The 21,767-nt window shown below is 35.5% G+C and overlaps 2 protein-coding genes across 3 annotated transcripts in view; one reads left to right on the top strand and one right to left on the bottom strand.

Annotated features, from left to right (window-relative positions):
• Positions 1–755: 755 nt before the first annotated feature.
• Positions 756–19,042, top strand: LOC107031022 (1,4-alpha-glucan-branching enzyme 1, chloroplastic/amyloplastic). 2 transcript variants are annotated; one of them, XM_015232214.2, is made up of 22 exons: positions 756–1,096; positions 4,026–4,183; positions 4,389–4,690; positions 6,389–6,487; positions 7,438–7,480; positions 8,871–8,930; positions 9,262–9,342; positions 9,599–9,715; positions 10,288–10,371; positions 11,221–11,342; positions 11,496–11,615; positions 11,844–11,973; positions 12,060–12,170; positions 12,350–12,478; positions 13,338–13,441; positions 14,376–14,520; positions 14,988–15,135; positions 15,246–15,346; positions 15,830–15,907; positions 17,707–17,862; positions 18,350–18,424; positions 18,522–19,042. In XM_015232214.2, exons 1-22 carry the CDS (start codon positions 964–966, stop codon positions 18,663–18,665), a joined length of 2,640 nt encoding a protein of 879 aa, XP_015087700.1. In that variant the 5' UTR covers positions 756–963; the 3' UTR covers positions 18,666–19,042. The 2 variants fall into 2 exon arrangements, with proteins under 2 accessions (XP_015087700.1, XP_027767601.1); XM_027911800.1 differs by having other exon boundaries at positions 959–1,096; positions 4,031–4,183.
• Positions 19,043–19,453: 411 nt separating this feature from the next.
• Positions 19,454–21,767, bottom strand: part of LOC107031023 (growth-regulating factor 3-like) — a 5,205-nt gene continuing 2,891 nt past the window's right edge. Inside the window, exons 4-5 of the mRNA XM_015232215.2 lie at positions 21,627–21,767; positions 19,454–20,077 (exon numbers count right to left, since the gene is read on the bottom strand). Coding sequence (XP_015087701.1) covers positions 19,675–20,077; positions 21,627–21,767 — 544 coding nt within the window. The 3' untranslated portion in view covers positions 19,454–19,674. The remainder of the gene's footprint in view (positions 20,078–21,626) is intronic.

Here is a 21,767-nt window from a genome sequence, read left to right on the forward strand (position 1 = left end):
TCGAATTATCTTTATCACTAAAAAAGAATTTAAAAATTACAATATATATGTATGATGTAATTTTCGTCAATGTTAGTTAAAATGATTTATGTCTAATTGCAATTTGAATAGAAAAAAAACATAATAACAAAGATATCTCGAATTATTTAGAGATCTCATGTGTTATTTTTCTCCTTACTAATTTTCCATGTATATAATCTTCTAATTGAAGTAATACTCGTAACAGATTAATAATCAAATCTAATAATCAAATCTCTCAAGACAGTAATCAAAAGACCACAATTCAAGTATGTAAATATTTTAAAATTTCGAACAAACAGTTTCACAGTTAATATATCATTTTAAAAAATAATTTTAAAATTAAAAGAACGTTTAATCAAATCTTTCGAAATAATGATTAAAAATCATAATTCAAATAATAATATTTAAGGATCGAAGATAGAAGATACCTATTGTTCTAAGAATTCTATTGTAGGTACGTAAATCACTCTTCTTAAAACTTAAAATAAAACATACTATAATTATAAAAAATAAAAAAAAGAGTTTGTCTTCTAGGTAGAGCTCGTCTCATCAAACTTACCTAGGCGATTTACCTCTTTTGTATAATTTGCGAGCTATTATATAATGAGTGCGAATTTTCCTTATTATCAAAAAATAAAATAAAAAATAATATCACGTAAAATAAAATATTAAAAATGATAAAGAAATATAAAAATCTTTAAAAAACCCCACAAAGGTATAAAATCTCTGTTTTTTTTTTTTCAGTAAATAAAACTCTCCTCCACTCAGTCTTTGTTTCTCTCTCTCTTCACGCTTCTCTTGGCGCCTTGAACTCAGCAATTTGACACTCAGTTAGTTACACTCCTATCACTTATCAGATCTCTATTTTTTCTCTTAATTCTAACCAAGGAATGATTAAAAACATAGATTTGTAAAAACCCTAAGGAGAGAAGAAGAAGAAAGATGGTGTATACACTCTCTGGAGTTCGTTTTCCTACTGTTCCATCAGTGTACAAATCTAATGGATTCACCAGCAGTAATGGTGATCGGAGGAATGCTAATGTTTCTGTTTTTTTGAAAAAGCACTCTCTTTCACGTATGTCTTTTCACTGTGTTTTGTGGCTCTGTGTATGTGTGTGTGTTTTTTTGTCTTTTTTTGTCTTTTTGTGTTTTGTGTAATTGGGGGTTCTTGAAAGTTGGTATTGTGTATACCCTTTTGAGTATAGTCTTTGAGGAAGCAAAAATGATGAATCTTGATTGACATTAGTAAAGGTTGTAGCTTTTTGAAGTTTGGCTTGTATGTCTGTGTGTCGAGGTTATTTTTTTGGTTTGTGTTATTGGGGGTTCTTAAAAGTTGAGTATAGTCTTTGAGGAAGCAAAAATGATGAATCTTGATTGGCATTTGTAAAGGTTGTAGCTTTTTGAAGTGTGTTAGATGTAATTGAGTTTGGCTTGTGTGTCTGTGTGTTTTGGAATCCTGATGTGTGTCAAGTTTTTTTTTTTTGGTTTGTGTTATTGGGGATTTTAAAAGTTGGTATTGTGTATACCCTTCTGTGTATAGTCCTTGAGGAAGCAAAAATGATGAATCTTGATTGACATTATTAAAGGTTGTAGCTTTTTGAAGTGTGGTCAGCTGTAATTGAATTTAGCTTTTGTGTGTGTGTGTGTGTGTAATTCTGTTGTGTGACAAGGTTCTTTTTTCGTTTTGTGTAATTGGGGGTTCTTCATAGTTGTTATTTTGTATACCCTTTTAAATATAGTGTCATAGAATCAAAAAATGATGAATCTCGATGACAGTGTTTTCTTTGAGAAAGAAAAATTGTGAGTTTTCATGGAGAAACTTGATTGACATTACTAAAGGTAGCATCTTTTTCAAGTCCTGATATGGGTCGAGGTTCTTTCTTTGGTTTGTGTAATTGGGGGTTCTTAAAAGTTGGTATTATGTACCTTTTTTTAAGAATAGTGTCTGAGAAAGCAAAATCAATGAATCTCGATTGACAGCATATACTTTGAGAAAGCAAAAAATGGTAAGTTTTCATAGAGAAACTTGATTGACATTACTAAGGTAGCAACTTTTTCAACTCCTGATATGGGTCAAGCTCGTTGTTTGGTTTGTGTAATTTGGGGTTCTTATAAGTTTTGAGAAAGCAAAATTATGAATTTTCATGGAGAAATTTGATGGACATTAATAAAGGTAGTAGCCTTTTAAAGTGTGGTCAGCTGTAATTGAGTTCAGCTTTGTTTAAAGGGGCCCTACATATGGTGCTTTCTGGTGAGATATTTGTTGTTCCACCATATGAGTTGTAAGAATCATAGTGTTAGATTTTTTATTTTTTATTTTCATTTTTCAGTGATTAGTTCTTTTTCTTTACGTGTTTTGTTGATTTTGGTGAAAGTTGACATTTTCATGGAGAAACTTGATTGAAATTACAAAAGGTAGCAACTTTTTCATGTCTTGATGTGTTAAGGTTCTTTCTTTGGTTTGTGTAATTGGGGATCCTTTAACGTTAGTGTTATACCCTTTTGAGTATATTGTTAGCGAGAGCAAAATTTTGAATTTTCAAAGAGAAACTTGGTTGACATTGCTAAAGGTTGCAACTTTTTGAAGTTTGGTCAGCAGTCATTGAGTTTGACTTATCTTTAAAGGGACTGTCTTTTTTGGTGCTTCCTGATGAGATCTTTATTGCTCTAAAATATAATTTTTCTGTAAGAATCTGTGCTAGGATGTTCATACTTCTTCTTAGTGACTGCCCAGCCTTTTTTCTTTACGTGATGTGTTAACGCCTTTTTTCTTTACGTGATGTGTTGACTGAGTGGTGAAAGACTGAAAATTGAGGTTTTTGTCTGAAGAATTGGGGCTTCTTTTATTAATAAAGTTGTAACGTAGTTTGGAAATTCAAGTTGCCGAGGAAGGTGTGCTTTTGCACTTGACTAGCTACTAGAGGAGTGATCTTGACTGCGGAAAATCTTAGTAAGGGGGAGTTTGTTTGCATCAACTGGTGTTATAGGTGCAAGGAGATGGGAGATGATGTAGATCATCTTCTTCTTCATTGTGGTCTTTCCATGTGGTTATGATATGATATGTTTGAATGGTTTGGCACTTCTGGAATTGAAACTTGGTTCCATTAGCTTTAATGTGGGTGGCGTGGAGAGAGAGAAATAGGAGAAATTTTGATGCGGTAGAGTTGAGCTTTCCTCAGTTGAGAAGTAGAGTTCCGAATTGTAGATTGGGTGGAGTTTGTAGGGAATCATCTTTTGCTGTAGATTCTTTACCTTTTGGTATATCCATTTGTATACAACCAGGCCTTTGACTATGTTTGTGAATGAATATACATTTACTTGAAGAAAAAAGAAGTGGTGCCAGTCTGTTGTACCTTAGAGACAATGTTGTTGCAGCATCTTGATAATTCCCTGAAAATTGTCTCCCTGAAGGAATAATTTGGTTGATATTGATTATTTTTTGGTTTGTTTAATTCGGTGTTCTTGAAGTCCATTTTAAATCCTTTGACATTGTTAAAGGTGTTTACAAGTGTTTGTCTGGGTTTAAAAGGACCTCTTGTGTGGTGCTTTCTGGAGTGATCTTTCTTCCTCCAAAAGAGAAGTTGCAAGAATCACTGTGTACTTTTTCTCTTGTATGATCAGATTTTTTCAATTTTTCTGTTTTAGTTGATTTATTTATATAGTGAAAGTTGATGTTTGTGGACTTCCTACAAAAGTTTTTTGATATACCTAAAAAATTGTCATACTGTAGAAAGAGTTTTTTACCATTTCTTTAAGCTAGATGGGACTGTTTGATTTTTAGACCTAGTAATGAACCTTTCTCTTCTCTGAACGTGTTGTTGAAATAGTTCGGTAAAATTGTGATAGGAAAAAAGGTAATTCTTGATTGCTTCTGGAGCATCACTTCTGATCATAAAAGTCTTTGCTCTCTTCAACCATGATTAATTGACACTTATGTGGCCTAAGTTGCTCTGAGTAGTCGTCTTTAATTGTGGAGATATAACTAATCTGATATATGTATGTAGGGAAGATCTTGGCTGAAAAGTCTTCTTACGATTCCGAATCCCGACCTTCTACAGTTGCAGCATCGGGGAAAGTCCTTGTGCCTGGAACCCAGAGTGATAGCTCCTCATCCTCAACAGACCAATTTGAGTTCACTGAGACAGCTCCAGAAAATTCCCCGGTATGTTACATTATTCTCTACCTGCATGACAATACACTTTTTCTTTTGGGGCGAGGGAAGAAGTGGTAGATTTCTTGTGGAAAGCAGTTCGAAATAATTATTTTCCTGAGTCTGCTTAGATGAAATTGTGATTGAATTTTGTTTCCATGATAAATGAATTTGGTGATAATTTTTGTCAATTTGCTTATTACATTTTATGTTTTAGGCATCAACTGATGTAGATAGTTCAACAATGGAACACGCTAGCCAGATTAAAACTGAGAATGGTGACGTTGAGCCGTCAAGTGATCTTATAGGAAGTATTGAAGAGCTGGAACTTGCTTCATCACTACAACTACAAGAAGGTGGTAAAGTGGAGGAGTCTAAAACATTAGATACTTCTGAAGAGACAATTAGTGATGAATCTAATAGGATCAGAGAGAAGGGCATACCTCCACCTGGACTTGGTCAGAAGATTTATGAAATAGACCCTCTTTTGACAAACTATCGTCAACACCTTGATTACAGGTAAAAGTGTTTTTATTTATTAAGTAATTTTCCTATATAGAGGCAAAATTCATCTATAGGCTATATTGTACTCTTTGCCTGTGATGGTCGGTCATCTGGTGATGATGTTTAGGATTTTTATCTTAGGACTTACATATGCTACGGCTTACCAATTCATTTTTGGCATATATGTGATCTTTCTGTACCTTCTTTAGCAACACAGTTGCAATTATCGGCCATATCATAGGATTGAGAACTCTACCTTTGAGGGTAATATGGCCCTGCTATGCGTCTCGTCAAACTTCAATTTATTTTATTGCCCTGTTAGACAGTACAAACTACAACGGAACAAACAGCCCAATGATTCCTTGTGTTTTCCATAGGCAGACATATAAGTTGAGCAATCATGGGATGAAACACCACAGAGTTGACCAACCATTTACTTAGCTGTAACCACTACTCCAATTTATTTTTTTTCGACAAAGGTAACAAGTTTTTGTATAAATCTTCAGCACTAAGGCTGGGGTCCCAAAAATTTACATCATGGAGCTACTTACAACTGAGTAGGCTCAGCAACCCAAAAAGAAGAAAATCTATCTCTAGGTCCTATCTCATCTTACAAGGAACCTAAGATGTCTGCAATCGCTACATGATCATCTATATATTCCGAACTACACCAATAGTAAAAAGTGATAATGCAGTTCGTTTTAATCCTATGCAGAGGACTGCTAACACTTACAAAACATCTCTAATTTCTCTCCTTCCAAATGGTCCACCATATCACTGCTGGGACAATTTTCCATCTGTTTTCGTCCATGCTACCACTCCCCTCATAATTCCAGCTTACTAGAGCCTGACCTGCCCTTTTAGGCATAGTCCACCTAATGCCTCTGAAATTAGTAAACTAGTTCCATAGTTGGCTAACCACTTTACCGTGTAAAAACAGATGGTTGATTGTCTCTGCCTTTTGCTCACAAAAAAAACATCTTGGACACATTTGTATGCCCTTCTTCATGAGGTTTTCTTGCGTTAGAGCAGCCTCTTTCACTCCAGCCAAGTGAATACTGTCACTTTGTAGGGGATTTTTACTTTCCATATAAGCTTCCAGGGCAAGAAACTGATTTGAGACCCCCGTCTGATTCAAACGCTAGACAGATCTTATATTGTTGTATTTATTTGAAACAGAAACTTCTTCAATATGAATGCTCTTAGCATTTCTGTTTTATCTTTGTCATCAATCGTCTTTTCAGTTGACGTGATTCTATGTTAGGTTTTGTTTGTTCTTCTGCCTAGGTTTGATTATTTGCTTTATACATTCTCATTTTTGTCTCCCAAGTCTAGGTCTTGAAGGACACAATAGGTCCATAGCACAGTAACATGCTAGTTTAATTTCTAGTAGCAGTCTGCCGTGCTTTGTATTTTGGTTCATCAGCAGTCCTGTGTTTTTCTTCAACTTTCCAATTTTACTAACTTGGAGAACCGAATGCTCACATGTACTTCCAGAATCTTCATTCTTTCTCTGTTGATTTTCTCTTTGTTTGGATGTCCTTATAGTATTTGCCTTTGGTCATGCAATTATGGTTTGCTCTTGGTGTTATTCTTTACCTCAGCATTTATCTGCCCCAAGTGGCAGTGCTGTCTTTCTCTGCAGTTCCTTCACCTCGACATGGGCAGCTACAATCTAAAGTTCTTTTTTTTTCTTATGTTGTCCACTTTTAGGTATTCACAGTACAAGAAAATGAGGGAGGCAATTGACAAGTATGAGGGTGGTTTGGAAGCTTTTTCTCGTGGTTATGAAAAAATGGGTTTCACTCGTAGGTAATAACTGCTTTATTCTTCTTTAATTTTTTTTCCTGAAGGTATTTGAGACATTTGCAAAACCTTGTCAAACATTTCATGCCATAATTTGATTCTTTGATGCCAATTTGGTACTTCGTTGACCCACTCCCATACCTATACAATGTGATTCAGAGGAGTTAAAAAGGTGATCAGAGGTTATAACTGCGGGAAAAAAAGAGAAATTAATTATGTTTGTATTTGGAGACATGCATATAGCAGCGAGTAATTCTTGACATATTCAGCCTTCCTAAAAATAGGTGTTGTCTAGTTCTATCATTCTTTATATACCATTTATTGTTGAAAGTTCTTCTTGAGTATCTCCTACTTCCCTCCTGTGTTAATTACTCGAGTATGAAAAGGATGCTTTCCCACGAAGGCCTTACATTGACTAAATTTAAAAGAAAGCATGTCATATACTCCCTCCATCCCATTTCATGTTGCACCCTTTCCTATTTAGTCCGTCCCAAGAAAAATGTCATTTTACTGTAATTAGAAATAATTTAACTTTAAAATTCCCCTTTTACCCTTAGTGAAATGATTTATAGCCACAAAATAATCTAAGGTTTATTTTACACCACAAGTTTCAGAAGTACTCATTTTTTCTTTAACACCATGCCAAGTCAAATGGTGCCACATAAAATGGGACGGAGGGAGTATTGGAATTTGAAGTACATATCTCGAACAACTGGAGTGAATCCTGGGAAGTGACCTTCCAAAGCTAATGTAACACCTGATTGTTGGAGAAGAATCTATATAATTCAGTGACATAGTTTTCCCTTTATTGTTGAATCGTTTACTTTCTTTTTTTATTTTCCTTGGATTGTTTGAACGTTGTATATTGTAGATGCTCCTCCTTTCCCTTTGTAAGTTTGCTTTCCTCAGAGGGACTGAAGTACCCCATTCTGACCGCCTATGAACTTTGTTGCCAGTGATACAGGTATCACTTACCGTGAGTGGGCTCCTGGTGCCCAGGTTAGTGTTTCATTTCTTGTTTTCTTTTAGATTCCCTATGATAAAAATCCTCTACATTTATCCGTGTCCTCCATAATTCTATAAACCCAACCGGTCATTTCCGAGAAGTCTTTCAGAATTGGAAGAGCAAGCGAAACTAGAAGAGAACATTTTTTTTGATAAGGTAAGTGGTATTAATAACAGCATCAAGAAGATTCAAGAATTACAAGATTAGCATTTAAGCTTACAAAAAAATCTCAGGCTAACTGTACAAACAGTCTAAGCCAGAACTAGTGAGTTAGTAAAATCCTGAAGTTGTTCTGCTGTTACGCAGAATACAAGTTGGACCAACTAAACAAATTTGCAATGCACCTAGCCTTCAAAATGCCTAATGCAGTTGACTCTCCATCAAAACATCTCTTGTTCCTCTCTAACCATATACACCAAAAAATACAAGCAGGTATCTTAATCCAGATCTTCTTGATTGCTTTGTCCACTTTCCATATGCTCCAACTCTCATAGACCTTAACTGTGAGGGGTGTGGTCCAATTGATGCCAAAGAGACAAAAAACATGCTTCATAATTCTGAGGCCACCTCACACTGAAGAAAAAGGTGTCTGGGGGTTTTAGCCTCTTTTTTGTACATATAGCATCTGTTTGGGTACTGAATTTTTCTTTTCTTTATGCTGTCTTGGGTGAGTCATGCCTCATATAGAGGTGTCCAGGTAAATAAAGTGACCTTAGGAGGTAGCTTGGTCGAAAACTCTCTCTCTTTATGGATAACCAATTCATTTTCAAATTAAAAAAATGGAAAGATCAGAACATGGTAATACATCTGATACCAATATGGACTACCTATACCAATTGTTGTGCTTTTCTGAAATTGTATGCGCATACAAGGGTTCAAGTTTCGATCGATATACACATTCGTGTACAAACCTTTTCTGCTAGCTAGTAAAGTATCTAATTAACTCAAGATCAGCCAACTAAGTACAATTTTGTCTCAAGGAATGAAGATACTATATTTTTACCTGGCTTGTGTTCTGCCAGTATGGGTACCTATAACAGCAAACCGAGTAGTTTGTCTTTTGGTTAGTGGGTCTTTCTATCAGAATAAAAATTGTTTTTAGATATTTATGAAGTCAGATTTGGTCAGTATATATGTTAATTTTCTTCAAGGAGACTTCTAAAAGATAGGAGAATTCGTTGGCAACACATAATTGTTGGGTTTATTTCTACCAAAGCTGCACGTTCTGACGTTGTGTGTAAACTGACTGTAAAATAACCTGGAAAGTCATTGGTGGTCTCTACTTTTGTGTCCATCAGTTATACCAACTTCTGTATTTTGTTTATGATAATATAGGTTTGTTGAAAGTCTGATTGCATGTATATCCTCCCCGTTCTTTTGCAGTCAGCTGCCCTCATTGGAGATTTCAACAATTGGGACGCAAATGCTGACATTATGACTCGGGTATGTCCCCCATAGTACATACCGGAGTGGTTCTGTTTCCATTTCTGAAGCCTTCTGTTCTTTTCATTCAATTGTCTTTGCTATTCCTTTCACAGTTTCGATCAAATTGCTCGTGTTCTTATTTCTGTTTACCTTTTCATTTACCTTCTTTTTGATTGAGTAGTATAGCCACGTGCTCCCCTTTTCAAATTTGCATGTACATGGAAGTCTTTGCAAGAAAATGTGGTTTTCTTAAGATGTTAAAGTAATCTTTCTTGACTTGTTTCCAGTAATGTTAAGCTCTATGCAGTGCTGGAATGTTGCATAAAACTAATTCATAGTCTATAAGCAGAATGAATTTGGTGTCTGGGAGATTTTTCTGCCAAATAATGTGGATGGTTCTCCTGCAATTCCTCATGGATCCAGAGTGAAGGTATGACTCATTTTCTACGGTGCTCTGATTGACTTTCAGGTATCTTATGCCTTGGCTGTCGGTATTACTTATTTCTACCTTTTCGGTTAAAATACTTATGTCAAAGCATGTTCAAGATTATTTTTTAAAAAGTTTATATAGGTCTATTTATAACCTGATAGCACCCCCTCCAATAGTTTATAGTCTATGTCTGACTGATCATGGTGGTTCTATGCAACTATATGCTAATATTTTCTCTTAATATACTGAAATGTAGATACGTATGGACACTCCATCAGGTGTTAAGGATTCCATTCCTGCTTGGATCAACTACTCTTTACAGCTTCCTGATGAAATTCCATATAATGGAATATATTATGATCCACCTGAAGAGGTTACACTCTTCTCTCTATTGTTGCTAATAGCCTAGAATATTATCCTGTATTTGGTCCTGCATTTAAAGGAACGTGGTGAATCCTATGTTGCTCGGGCTCTCAAATATGTCGTCGCACAAGTGTCGGATTCTCCAAAAAATGCACTACTTTTGGAGAATCTGACATGCATCTATCAACATTTTTGTAGAGTTCGAGAGTCCAAACAACATAGGGTGAATCTCACTTCCTCATGGTAGAAGAGGAGGCGGATATCCTGGGTTCGAGCCTCAGTGCCACCTATTATCAAAAGAATTTTCTCATGCTTGACCCATGAAAAAAAATTAGATGCACTTGTGAGGGGCATGTCGAAGTAAATTAAACCGTGTTCTTTCTAATAGCTCAGACTTTTAAGCGAGATGGTGACACTTAAATGGAATGGAAAATCTATAGTACTTTGAACTTTTATGTGAAAAAACATACCAGAAAACTCACTCGTACTTGTATTCCCTTTCTAATTTCTGCATCCTCACAAATGCTATTTTATTTCTGTCTTTTGTTTTTCGTTTTTATGATTCGTTTTCATTCCTTGTAGGAGAGGTATATCTTCCAACACCCACGGCCAAAGAAACCAAAGTCGCTGAGAATATATGAATCTCATATTGGAATGAGTAGTCCGGTGCGCATCCGTCCTCTTTCATGTAATTTATAATTTATAAATTTTGCTGTATGTGTTCTGGATGTTAACTTAATGAACCAGATGTTAATTTTTTTATTGCTGTTCTCAAAATGGCATCTGAAGGTCCGTTTTCACATGCCAATGTTGTCCTTTATGAAGAAATTATCTCCCATTATAAAAACATGACGGGATAGGGTGACTAGAACCTACTGAGAAGTTGTTTTTACTCTTTATTCTCCTATTGCTATTCTTTCTGTTTATATGACCTAGTGTTCGAGAACTAAAAAAGAGCAGCCCGGTGCACTAAGTTCCCACTATGGGTTCGTGGAAGGGCCAAACTACAAGTGTATATTTTACTCAACCTCATCCTGCATTTCTGTAAGACAGTGTTTCCACAGCTCGAACCCATGGCGTCCTGGTCACATGGCAGCATTTACCAGTTATGCCAAGACTCCAGTACGAGATACCTTTTCACTGTACCAAGATTTTTTGAATATTTCCAGATGTTTATATGGACTTCTAACTTCATTTTTGTGATACTTTTGTAAACTAAAATGTTATGATACAAGAGCTGATTCCTCGTGCATATATATTATAGCTGAAACAATCTTATGCGCTTTGAATATTTGGACGCTTTGTCTTTATCTAAAAAGCAATAAAATATTTGGCCCCTTTTTCTATTCCTTGTTCTCCCAAGATACTGGGATAGGATTTAAATCCTACATGCATTTTCGAGAAGCTTTTAGTTAGTTTCTATCTCAATCTCCTTAAGTTTGCTGTTTGTCTGAAGTGTTGAGTGTGTGTTATTATCCTCTTCCCTTATAGATGATTCCATATTTGTGATCTCAGGAGCCTAAAATTAACACATACGTGAATTTTAGAGATGAAGTTCTTCCTCGCATAAAAAAGCTTGGGTACAATGCGGTGCAAATTATGGCTATTCAAGAGCATTCTTATTATGCTAGTTTTGGGTAATTCTCATTTTTGCTGTTTGCATTTGTTTTCCTGGTTTCTCTATATCTTCAGCAAGATGTCTTTCTCATCTAATCACTTGATGCCGCTAAGTGTTTAAACTGATAACTTTTAGTATTTCTAATGGAACTCGTTATCCTTTTTTGTCACAGTTATCATGTCACAAATTTTTTTGCACCAAGCAGCCGTTTTGGAACACCCGATGACCTTAAGTCTTTGATTGATAAAGCTCATGAGTTAGGAATTGTTGTTCTCATGGACATTGTTCACAGGTATTAATTGATCTTTTACTATTGCAACTGTGTATAGTGAAGCTATGGATGTTTTTTTTTGTCATTTATTGTTTTTGATTGTTGACGTCTAATTCATAAATGAAAAAAATGGTGTTTCATTCTAGAATCTAATCATAATAATGGTTAGCCTTTCTTTACTAGCAGTTATTTTCTATTGGCATGCTTTACTTTGTCCTTGACTCACTGGAATTATGCAACCTTTTGCAGCCATGCATCAAATAATACTTTAGATGGACTCAACATGTTTGACGGCACAGATAGTTGTTACTTTCACTCTGGAGCTCGTGGTTATCATTGGATGTGGGATTCCCGCCTCTTTAACTATGGAAACTGGGAGGTACTTTCTTCCGTTGAAACATGAGTCAGCCAGAACTTTGTGCCTCATGTCAATGGGTGTGACAGAAAATATGTTTCTTGTTATAGGTACTTAGGTATCTTCTCTCAAATGCGAGATGGTGGTTGGATGAGTTCAAATTTGATGGATTTAGATTTGATGGTGTGACATCAATGATGTATACTCACCACGGATTATCGGTAAAGTTAACTTGACATAATTTTAATACTTAATTGTGTGATCGCAAGTGGCAACTTTTAGACAACAAGGTGCCTAGTAACATCCAAATCAGGGAAAAAAGGAAACCTAGTTTACCTTTATATCATTCTATGGTCTCCAGTATTCTTCTAAATTACTTACCTAATTTTAATTTCTATAGGTGGGATTCACTGGGAACTACGAGGAATACTTTGGACTCGCAACTGATGTGGATGCTGTTGTGTATCTGATGTTGGTCAACGATCTTATTCACGGGCTTTTCCCAGATGCAATTACTATTGGTGAAGATGTAAGTAACTCTTGATCTTGACCTTATGGTACTCAATTGCTCTGAGATCATGAGTAAAATTCAAAGAGACCTATGATCATCAAGCTGGATGATGCCATCAGCTAAAACCACCTATAAAGTATACGAAAAATGAATTTTTTACTTAAATAAAAAACAGCATGGAGAATGAATTTGGTTTTGATTTTAGGGCATACAAGTTTTTGTTCTAAGAGGAGTCTAGTTCACTTTTCAGAAAACTAGGAAAAGTTATTTTTTAGTAGAAAGTAATTACTACTTTAGGTTTTTGGTGTAAAGAACAGGATATAGAAGAGAAGTTCCAATTAGTGGACTTCATAGGTTCTCTGTAAGTATTTCTCTTTAGTCTTTTCCCTTTCTTGTAACAGTTTTTTGGAGGTGGCCAGCATAGCCCTTAATGCTGAGGAATACAAAAAGTTACCACTTTAAAGAAAAAAGTTATTTTTTAGTGCCTCCTAACTGATCCAAATTCTCGTCTTCCTGAACCATGTTCAGAGTGAAATTTGAAGTTTCATCGTTCCCCCACCTCTAACATAGGTATAGATTTCCCTAAATGAATTCAAGTGGAATCTGGTATAGGAACTAGAAGCAAACTTCTTCATTTGTAGAAAACATGCATTTTGTAAGGTTCTCTACTTTGGACTTTTGGTACTTCTATATGCTTTTCAGTTTTCAGAGGTTCTTCTTTTATGAAAGAAATATTATTTTTGATAACCTTATGAAAGACATTTATAATCATTGCAAAATGCAAATTATGCAATGTGAAGAGAACAGACATTTTACTCTATATGGACTGTGACTCCTTATCTTCCCTAAATGCTTCTATTTTTTCTACTAATTTCAGGTTAGCGGAATGCCGGCGTTTTGTATTCCCGTTCAAGATGGGGGTGTTGGCTTTGACTATCGGCTGCATATGGCAATTGCTGATAAATGGATTGAATTGCTCAAGTATGTTTCTAATCTTTATATACTTATCCCTGACATTATATAGATTTTTTGAGTAAAGTAATTTTTATGATTAATACATGGAGACTCAAGCGCAAGCGCTGAAACATTTTAATGTGGTCTGCGCGTATCTTGGTTGTTGTTCCTTGTGTAAGAGCTCCTTTTGTGGAGCCCTCATTCAACTCGTGAAGTTCTCTCAGGAATGGTGCAAGATAAGATTCTTAGTAACCAGTAATCTGAATTACTCAAGAGTCAACAGGATGCTTTCCGGGAAAAAACCACCTGCCTCGGTTCCTTTTGCCTTATTAGTTGTTCTCAATGAGCTGTAGTTCTGATGGTGATGGTCCACTAATCCCGTACATGGATTCTTGCAATCAAGCCATCTTATTCCCTCTTTAGCACTAGCCAAAACCCGTATTTGATTACAATTTCTTGGTTCACATTTCAAAAAAAATTCTAATCTAAAACCATCTGAGCCATTCCTAGCGGGAGGCATAACTTCAACAAAGGGACAAAAGTGGAGGAAGTTTGTTTACCTTGTACATGTAGGAAGCGTTTTTGTAATTTCTCAATGTCTTAGTGGTGTAGCATTTGGTTATTTGGAACTGGTACTACTTTTGAAGTATCTCTTAAGTGGGACAAAGATGCATGAACTCTTGTTGCGAGACAGTTTTAGAAAGATTATTCTCAGACTGTTTGTTCAACTTTAATCAGTTGTTTTCAATGTTTACGCTATTACGAGCGAGAGTTATTCCATTGATGTGTTTCAATGTGCCCAGTATGATGGCAGTACGTGTCTGCTACTTATTTGACTATATGCTGTATCTATACAGAATACAAAATACTCGCTTGCTTTTAGGATTTGCTCCGAGTTTGTGATTGACTTTGATAATTTCCAGCAGTTAATAATTTTTTTTTTCTAACACTTCTTTTACAGGAAACGGGATGAGGATTGGAGAGTTGGTGATATTGTTCATACACTGACAAATAGAAGATGGCTGGAAAAGTGTGTTTCATACGCTGAAAGTCATGATCAAGCTCTAGTCGGTGATAAAACTATAGCATTCTGGCTGATGGACAAGGTTATATACACTTGTTTTTTTGTGCGTTTCTCAGCAATCAAATTGAAACTTAAAATTGGGAATGCCACTTGAAGAAGAACTTTAATTCTGCATTAACTCATCCATTAATTTGAGGGAGAAGTCTACTGTCTTTCACCTACAAGTTCTATTAGATATTCTCTAATTTAAAGAAACTATCAGCTTAATTTCTGAATTAAATTTTCTCTGAGGATGTAACTATACATGAATCCACTGCTTTCTCCCTTTTAAAGTTGCTACCTTTTTGTTTCTATAGTAATAATGTGTGAGCATGAATATCTCCTATCCTATAAGAAATATGAGAAAATGAAATTGTTAACAAGCAAATGTCAATTATGAGTTTATGAGGCTCAAAAATAGCGTCTTCAACGACTAGAGCTGTATGCTTTAATTTAGTTTATCAAGTTCTCATGTAATGCTTCACCCCCACTCCCAACATTCATTTTCAGGATATGTATGATTTTATGGCTCTGGATAGGCCGTCAACACCATTAATAGATCGTGGAATAGCATTGCACAAGATGATTAGGCTTGTAACTATGGGATTAGGAGGAGAAGGGTACCTAAATTTCATGGGAAATGAATTCGGCCACCCTGGTATAGATTGCTAACCCTCCTTGGCCATATATTGGCTGCTGTGAACTTTTACGATTTTCTTTCCTGGTATTCTTTATAGTACAGTAATACATTCATTAATGTTTTTTCAGAGTGGATTGATTTCCCTAGGGCTGAGCAACACCTCCCTGATGGCTCAGTAATTCCCGGAAACCAATTCAGTTATGATAAATGCAGACGGAGATTTGACCTGGTTAGCCCCTTACACTGTTTCTTATCTAAGTTACTCCCTCCTTTTCAATTTGTTTGTGTGGTTTTGACTTGACATGGAATTTAAGAAGGCAAAGAAAACTTTTGAATCTTGTGGTCTTAAATTAAAAATATGTAGAATGTATCAAAATGCCCTTTAATCTTGTGGTCTTAAACATGCTTAGGTAGAAAGTTAGAATTAAAGAGTTGCCAAAAAAGGGAAGAGTCATTTTTTAAAAATGGATTAAAAAGGAAAGTAAGACAAACTCTGAAACAGAGGGGGTATATGATTACCATTCTAGCTTATTGGTGCATTGATGTGGTGCTGATGCGAATACTCCCTCAGTTCCCAAAACAAATGATGAGGTTTAGAGTACGACAGTCAAAATATACTTGGAACTTTTTCACGGCATTATACCATGTTCCTTTTTAACTATTTTTTCAGTCTTAAACTTTGAGTCCTTATCATCCTTTGCGGGATATTTAGGGAGATGCGGATTATTTAAGATACCGCGGGTTGCAAGAATTTGACCGGGCTATGCAGTATCTTGAAGATAAATATGAGGTATATATTTATATTGTTCCTGCTTTTTCAGTTTTGTGCTTCTCGATTTCCCCTACCAGTACTCATTTTTTGAAGGAATTTCGGGTCTATGTTCTTAGCATCTTCATGTAGTGTCTTTTACTATCTATCTAAATACAGTTTGCTGAAAATGCTTGGCCATAAGCCATAATGATTCAGTCATTTACTGTGCTGATTGATGAGAATTACTTTCCAATTATGTCAGTCCGGTAGATGTGATATCATTGGGAAAATGCAGTTAAAAGTTTGAAATTGTAGAAATTTTTTGAAATAAAAAGTAGCTACCGACCCTTATTACCAAAGTCTTGACTAGCCATAACTAGTTAATTGGTCTTAGATAGCTCATGGAAAGAATGTAAAGAAAAGGGAAATTGGATTTAATTCAGCCGTAAAAAAAGAAAAGGGAAATTGGATTTAATTCAGCCGTAAAAACTAGCTCATGAGGTGAGGATTGTCCAAGACCATGTAAGTGAATAACATCCCATTCCATCATCCAATATGGATACAATTTGACAAACAAGCACAAGATTGGACAAATAACTCCCATAAAAAATAGGAAGAATACAAACACATTGAATGACATGGTTTCATCACAATCTTAGAATGAAAAACATAGCCATGTCTAGGAATATTCTTACACTTTTCAATTATAATGAAGGAACTAAGAAAAACCAGAAGAAAGTTGTCTGGAAAGGTCATCTTTTCAAGAATCTCCTTTCTTGCCTTCATATTCTTGCTCTAAACTTTGTCAGCTTTATGTTAATTGTGAAATTCCTTATAGATGTCATGGAGCAAGTTTGTGGCGCCTATGAGGGTGCTCAAGCCTTCTGTTATCCTCTTATTGTGCTCCATTTGTGACTCTTGGCCTTCCGGAAAACCTTAAAGGACCTTGTCACAGTGCAACCAAAGGTTAATTGCACATTATCACTTGTGACATGCAATACTATCACAGAATAGACACATTTTACCTCCAAATGAAGCAAACTTAGTATTGAACATCGTTAAAACTACTCAAATATGAGCATTATATCTGTCCATAGGCCCATCACCTAGCTTCCTGACTTTACCATTATAGTTAGCACTTCCTTTGTATGGAAAACCAGCTCACAGTGCATGTATGGATTTCTTTCACCATATATCAAGCATAGTTTGTGCGCGAATCTTTCAGAAGAACAAATAGAACAATGATTATCGTAACACTCTTCCCTAGAGTTTTAAAATGAACTTGTTAATTTGAGCTTACTGCACCTTAGAGCATGTTGAAGTTTCTGATTGTTCTTTACATATAGTTCTAGGCTTCCACTTCAAGTTTTAGACATGTAAATTCCCCAAGGCGCATTCATCTTTTTCTTTAGATTTCCCTGCTCATATCTGTTTTTAAATAACTGTGGTGTCCAGGCCAACTTTTGCATACCTCGACTAATTTTACGGGTCCTGCTACCTCCAACCAGCACAAGTACCGGGTATTTGTCCACCAAGGCTTGGACAAATAGGAAGAATCACTTGGTGGTTTTTTTTCGTCCTTTTAGGTTTTAAGAAGACTAAAAAATTTTGTGATCTTAAACTAAAGATCTGTAAAATGTACCAAAATGCCCTTTAATCTTGTAGCATTAAACGTGTCATGTGGAAAGTTGAAATTAAAGAGTTGCTCAAACTAAAAAGAAAGAAAGACAAAAAGATAGAAACTGAGGGAGTAGTAATGTATTCACTATTCTTTTGTAATTTATTCATATTTTGTACTTCTGTGTAATCGACTAATTTTTATCTATTCTTTCTCGCAGTTTATGACTTCAGAACATCAGTTCATATCACGAAAGGATGAAGGAGACAGGATGATTGTATTTGAAAGAGGAAACCTAGTTTTTGTCTTTAATTTTCACTGGACAAATAGCTATTCAGACTATCGCATAGGCTGCCTAAAACCTGGAAAATACAAGGTATGCTGAGTTGAAACCTTTCTTTTCTCCAAGTACGTTTACTCAATCTTTCATTTGAAATGGAAGTCATCACTTTTGTATTAGCGATACAACCAATTAGTTGGACCTACGTTAGAATGAACAAATAGAAAATGACAACTGAAGGTAGGGTTACCCACTTGCGGGATTACATTGTGTATGTTGTATGGTAAGAGGGCTATGAGATTTTGTTGGATGGTAGATAATATTAATGCAAAATGTGAAGGACTGACATTCAATTCAAAATCAGTACTTTCTTGGAAAACAATAATTTTTCGTGTAACACTTTAGTGACAAACTCATCCGCTCTAGTTCGGAGCTGGTCCATTTCCTGAATTTAACAAAAAGGGGCATCGGATTATCCCTCGATCTTTCGGAATGTTGCCTTAAGTTTCTTCATCAGCTTCTTGATTTGCTCTATGAACTCAATTAATTTGGTGTGATTTACCGCAAAATGTTGCGCCTCTAGGTTGTCTTGGACTCAGATGATCCACCTTTTGGTGGCTTCGGGAGAATTGATCATAATGCCGAATATTTCACCTTTGTAAGTTAAAATCTCCCTTCGTTATTACCTCAGCTTGAGATTTTTAGTTTCGTTTCAGAAAGAGTTTTCTAATATCTATACAATCTTATCTAAACAGGAAGGATGGTATGATGATCGTCCTCGTTCAATCATGGTGTATGCACCTAGTAGAACAGCAGTTGTCTATGCACTAGTAGACAAAGAAGAAGAAGTAGTAGTCGTAGAAGAAGTAGTAGTAGAAGAAGAACACGTTGAAGAATGAACGAACTTGTGATCTCGTTGGAAGATTTGAACGCTACTTGGTCATCGACATAGAGCTTCTTGACGTTATCTGGCAAATATTGCACCAGTCTTGGCGGAATTTCACGTGACAAAAGGTTTGCAGTTCTTTCCACTATTAGTAGTCCAACGATATACGCAGAGATGAAGTGCTGAACAAACATATGTAACAATCGATGAATTTATGTCGAATCATAGGACGGGCTTCAGCAGGTTTTGCTTAGTGAGTTCATATTGCTTTCTGTAAATTATCATCTAGTAACATCTCTTTTATATGTACAGCCAACTAGAAATCAACTATGTGAGACCTAAAATACAATAACCATAATATGGAAATTGAGCTGATCTAATGATGTTTTATTCGGCTCAAAATTTGTGAACGTAGTTACCTGGTACTTGTTGCTTAGTGGGAGGTATCTCATGAAATAAGCCAAGGTGCATGCAAGCTAGCCTAAACACCACAGTTATCGGAAAAAGATAAGTGTCTAGAAAATTAGAGACATCCAAAAATCAAAGGCTTAAGTTTGCCTTCTGGGTTGAGCTCGTTGCACCGAGCTTGCTTAGTGTGTGTTATCTCTCCTATGTAGTTTGCGAGCTATTGCATAGGAGTGGGATTTTGTCATGTACACACCCAATAGCGGCTGCGAGTTTTTTTAGTCAGCAAAAGTAAATCAAAGGCCTAAATAAAGCCTAATGTAGGTCAAGTACTTACTCTAGTAAATTTATCATTAAATAGATATAAATAGACGAAAATTTTAACACTTTCGCTTCTTTTTGGGATTTCGTTGAATTGAAAGCTGACTCAAACAGTACGATTATAAAAAAAGAAAATGTAGTTACACCCTTGTCATCCACTTGTCATACAAACATAGCTAATGCAATGTACCTTTATAGTATGCTTTCAATACAAAAGATGGTAAAAAAAAAGTAACACAACAAAGAGTCCCAAAACACCAGTCATTAAAAAAGATTCAACAGTGCCACTTGTCTGATCAAGTGGTAACATAACTAGCCTCTGACGTGCTGCCACGTGGCAAGTGATGCAAAACGCTCGTTGGCGATGAGCTGGACATCGATGACCTTAGAGCCTCGGCTAGTGGTCCACCCATCGATGCAACCTGGTTCGTTCCCCACATGGAACGTTCAACGTTATGGACTCGAGTGCCAGAGTTATGTCTGTCTCCCGTAGAGAGCTTTAACGAGACGTCAGACGAGGGATTTCCGGGCATCGAAATCGAGAGGCTGGTGGCAGAAGCCATTGAAGTAGCATTTTCATTTTCTTCAAGTTGTTGTCTAGGCCAATCATCAAAGAAATGGCGAAGTATTTGGCCACTGGGTTTACTATCATTTTGGGCCTCCATTGGACCTTTTTTCTCAATTATAGATTTTGAAGGCCTACAAATCAAAACAAGAATTAACTTAAATAGTCGTCTAGTCAACGACTGGTATATGTATAATCCATATGTAATATGTGTATAATTGTATATAATCTATGTATATACGATTGTCTATTTGTTAAGATCTCATAATACCCTATAACATATACTTATTTTATATGTGACTTGATCGTATAAATATTTTTTACGCTATCAGTACACAGCGGGGGCCTTGTAGGCCTTTACAAATACAGAGACAAAGAACAAGTGGAGAGGGTGCAACTATGTACTAAATGCTAAAGCAAACTCAAGTAAAAAAAAATAAAAAATGTGGACCCCTTCATGAGTGAAAAAAGATAAATGTAAATATGATTATGGAATATGAAATAGATTAAGATAAAGCCATTTGATGAAGGTTATAATTTAGATATTCTCCTATTCGTGATAATAATAATAACAGGTTCAGTATAATTTTACTTCAAAAAAATAGCTATAAACACACCTTATCTTTATAGTAAAGAGGTTGTTTCTAATATATACTTAGCTCAAAACAAATGGAATCAAGGCATGACAGAAAAGAGGAAGAAAAAAAACGGCAACAAAACAACAAGATAATTATAACAAATGAAATGACAGGTAACAGTGAAAATTAGGAGAATAATGATACTACGCTAATTGTATACTAACTAATACTATAGTATAACACTCAACTATCTATTACTCTTCTATCCTTATTTTCGACGTCCAAATCTTTCTATCTAGGGTCTTGTCCTTAGTAACCTGGAGAAATATTATCTCTTTTGGAATACAAGTATTAATTAATCAACAATGTTCATGGTCGAGTTAAAAGTACTCATTCATCTTTAATTGGAGTCCTTAAGGTTTCAAACGTACAATATGAAATCATCTTTGTACGAGAACATTAAATCGTTAATATAGAACTTTTCAATGTAAATCCAAAATTAATTGACTTTTATTAGGAAAATGTGATAATGGAATTAGAAGTAGATAAAGATAAAAGCTATTTGATGAAGATTTTAATTTGTTATTCTCCCTTTTGGGAGACAACTATCAATCAAACATTATAACTTTGAGATGTCTCTTTGGAGGTGGTAGGGAAAAAGATAAGGATGGGGTTAGAAGAGAATAATACACACACATAAATTAGTCCCTTTAGAATAAAGTTAAAAGAGTTCAATGTTTGTCATTGCATTATTGAACTTCTTGTCTCCCTCTTTTGCTTAAAACCATTCATGTTTTTAGTGGGAGACCAAAAAAATATTCGATATTTGTGTCGGTGAAAAGTAAGATATTTCATGAAATTTATTGAAAGTGTACGCAAACTGACTTGGACATCATAACTGTGGAAAAAAACTAGAAGAAAAAGACCAATCATGTTGACTTTTGTTAAAAACCATCCGTGTTCTCGTTGAAAGTAAGAAATAAACTAGATGATTTCTTTGTATCTGTTTAAGCTCTAGATATAAGATCATGTTTACTTGAAGATTTAAAAACATTATATATTATGAATGCACATAACTTAAACTCAACATTTCAAAAAGGTGTACCTTTGATTGAGGTGAAGTAGATCAACTGAATTTGCATGTCCAGATAAAGCAAATTGAGGAGTAACCCCGCCATGACTTGTCATGGCGGGGTTGACTTTAAGGACTTCACCGTCACCCCTGCTGCTCGTGGCTGCATTGCAG

Source organism: Solanum pennellii, chromosome 9, assembly GCF_001406875.1.
Source record: "Solanum pennellii chromosome 9, SPENNV200".
NCBI classification, from domain to species: domain Eukaryota; kingdom Viridiplantae; phylum Streptophyta; class Magnoliopsida; order Solanales; family Solanaceae; genus Solanum; species Solanum pennellii.

Bases quoted from the DNA above. Each gene is read 5' to 3' on its own strand.
- LOC107031022 (XM_015232214.2), top strand. From the start codon at position 964: ATGGTGTATACACTCTCTGGAGTTCGTTTTCCTACTGTTCCATCAGTG. The intron at 9,716-10,287 runs GTTACACTCTTC...CATTCCTTGTAG, and splicing joins ATTATGATCCACCTGAAGAG to GAGAGGTATATCTTCCAACA. The intron at 12,171-12,349 runs GTAAAGTTAACT...TAATTTCTATAG, and splicing joins ATACTCACCACGGATTATCG to GTGGGATTCACTGGGAACTA.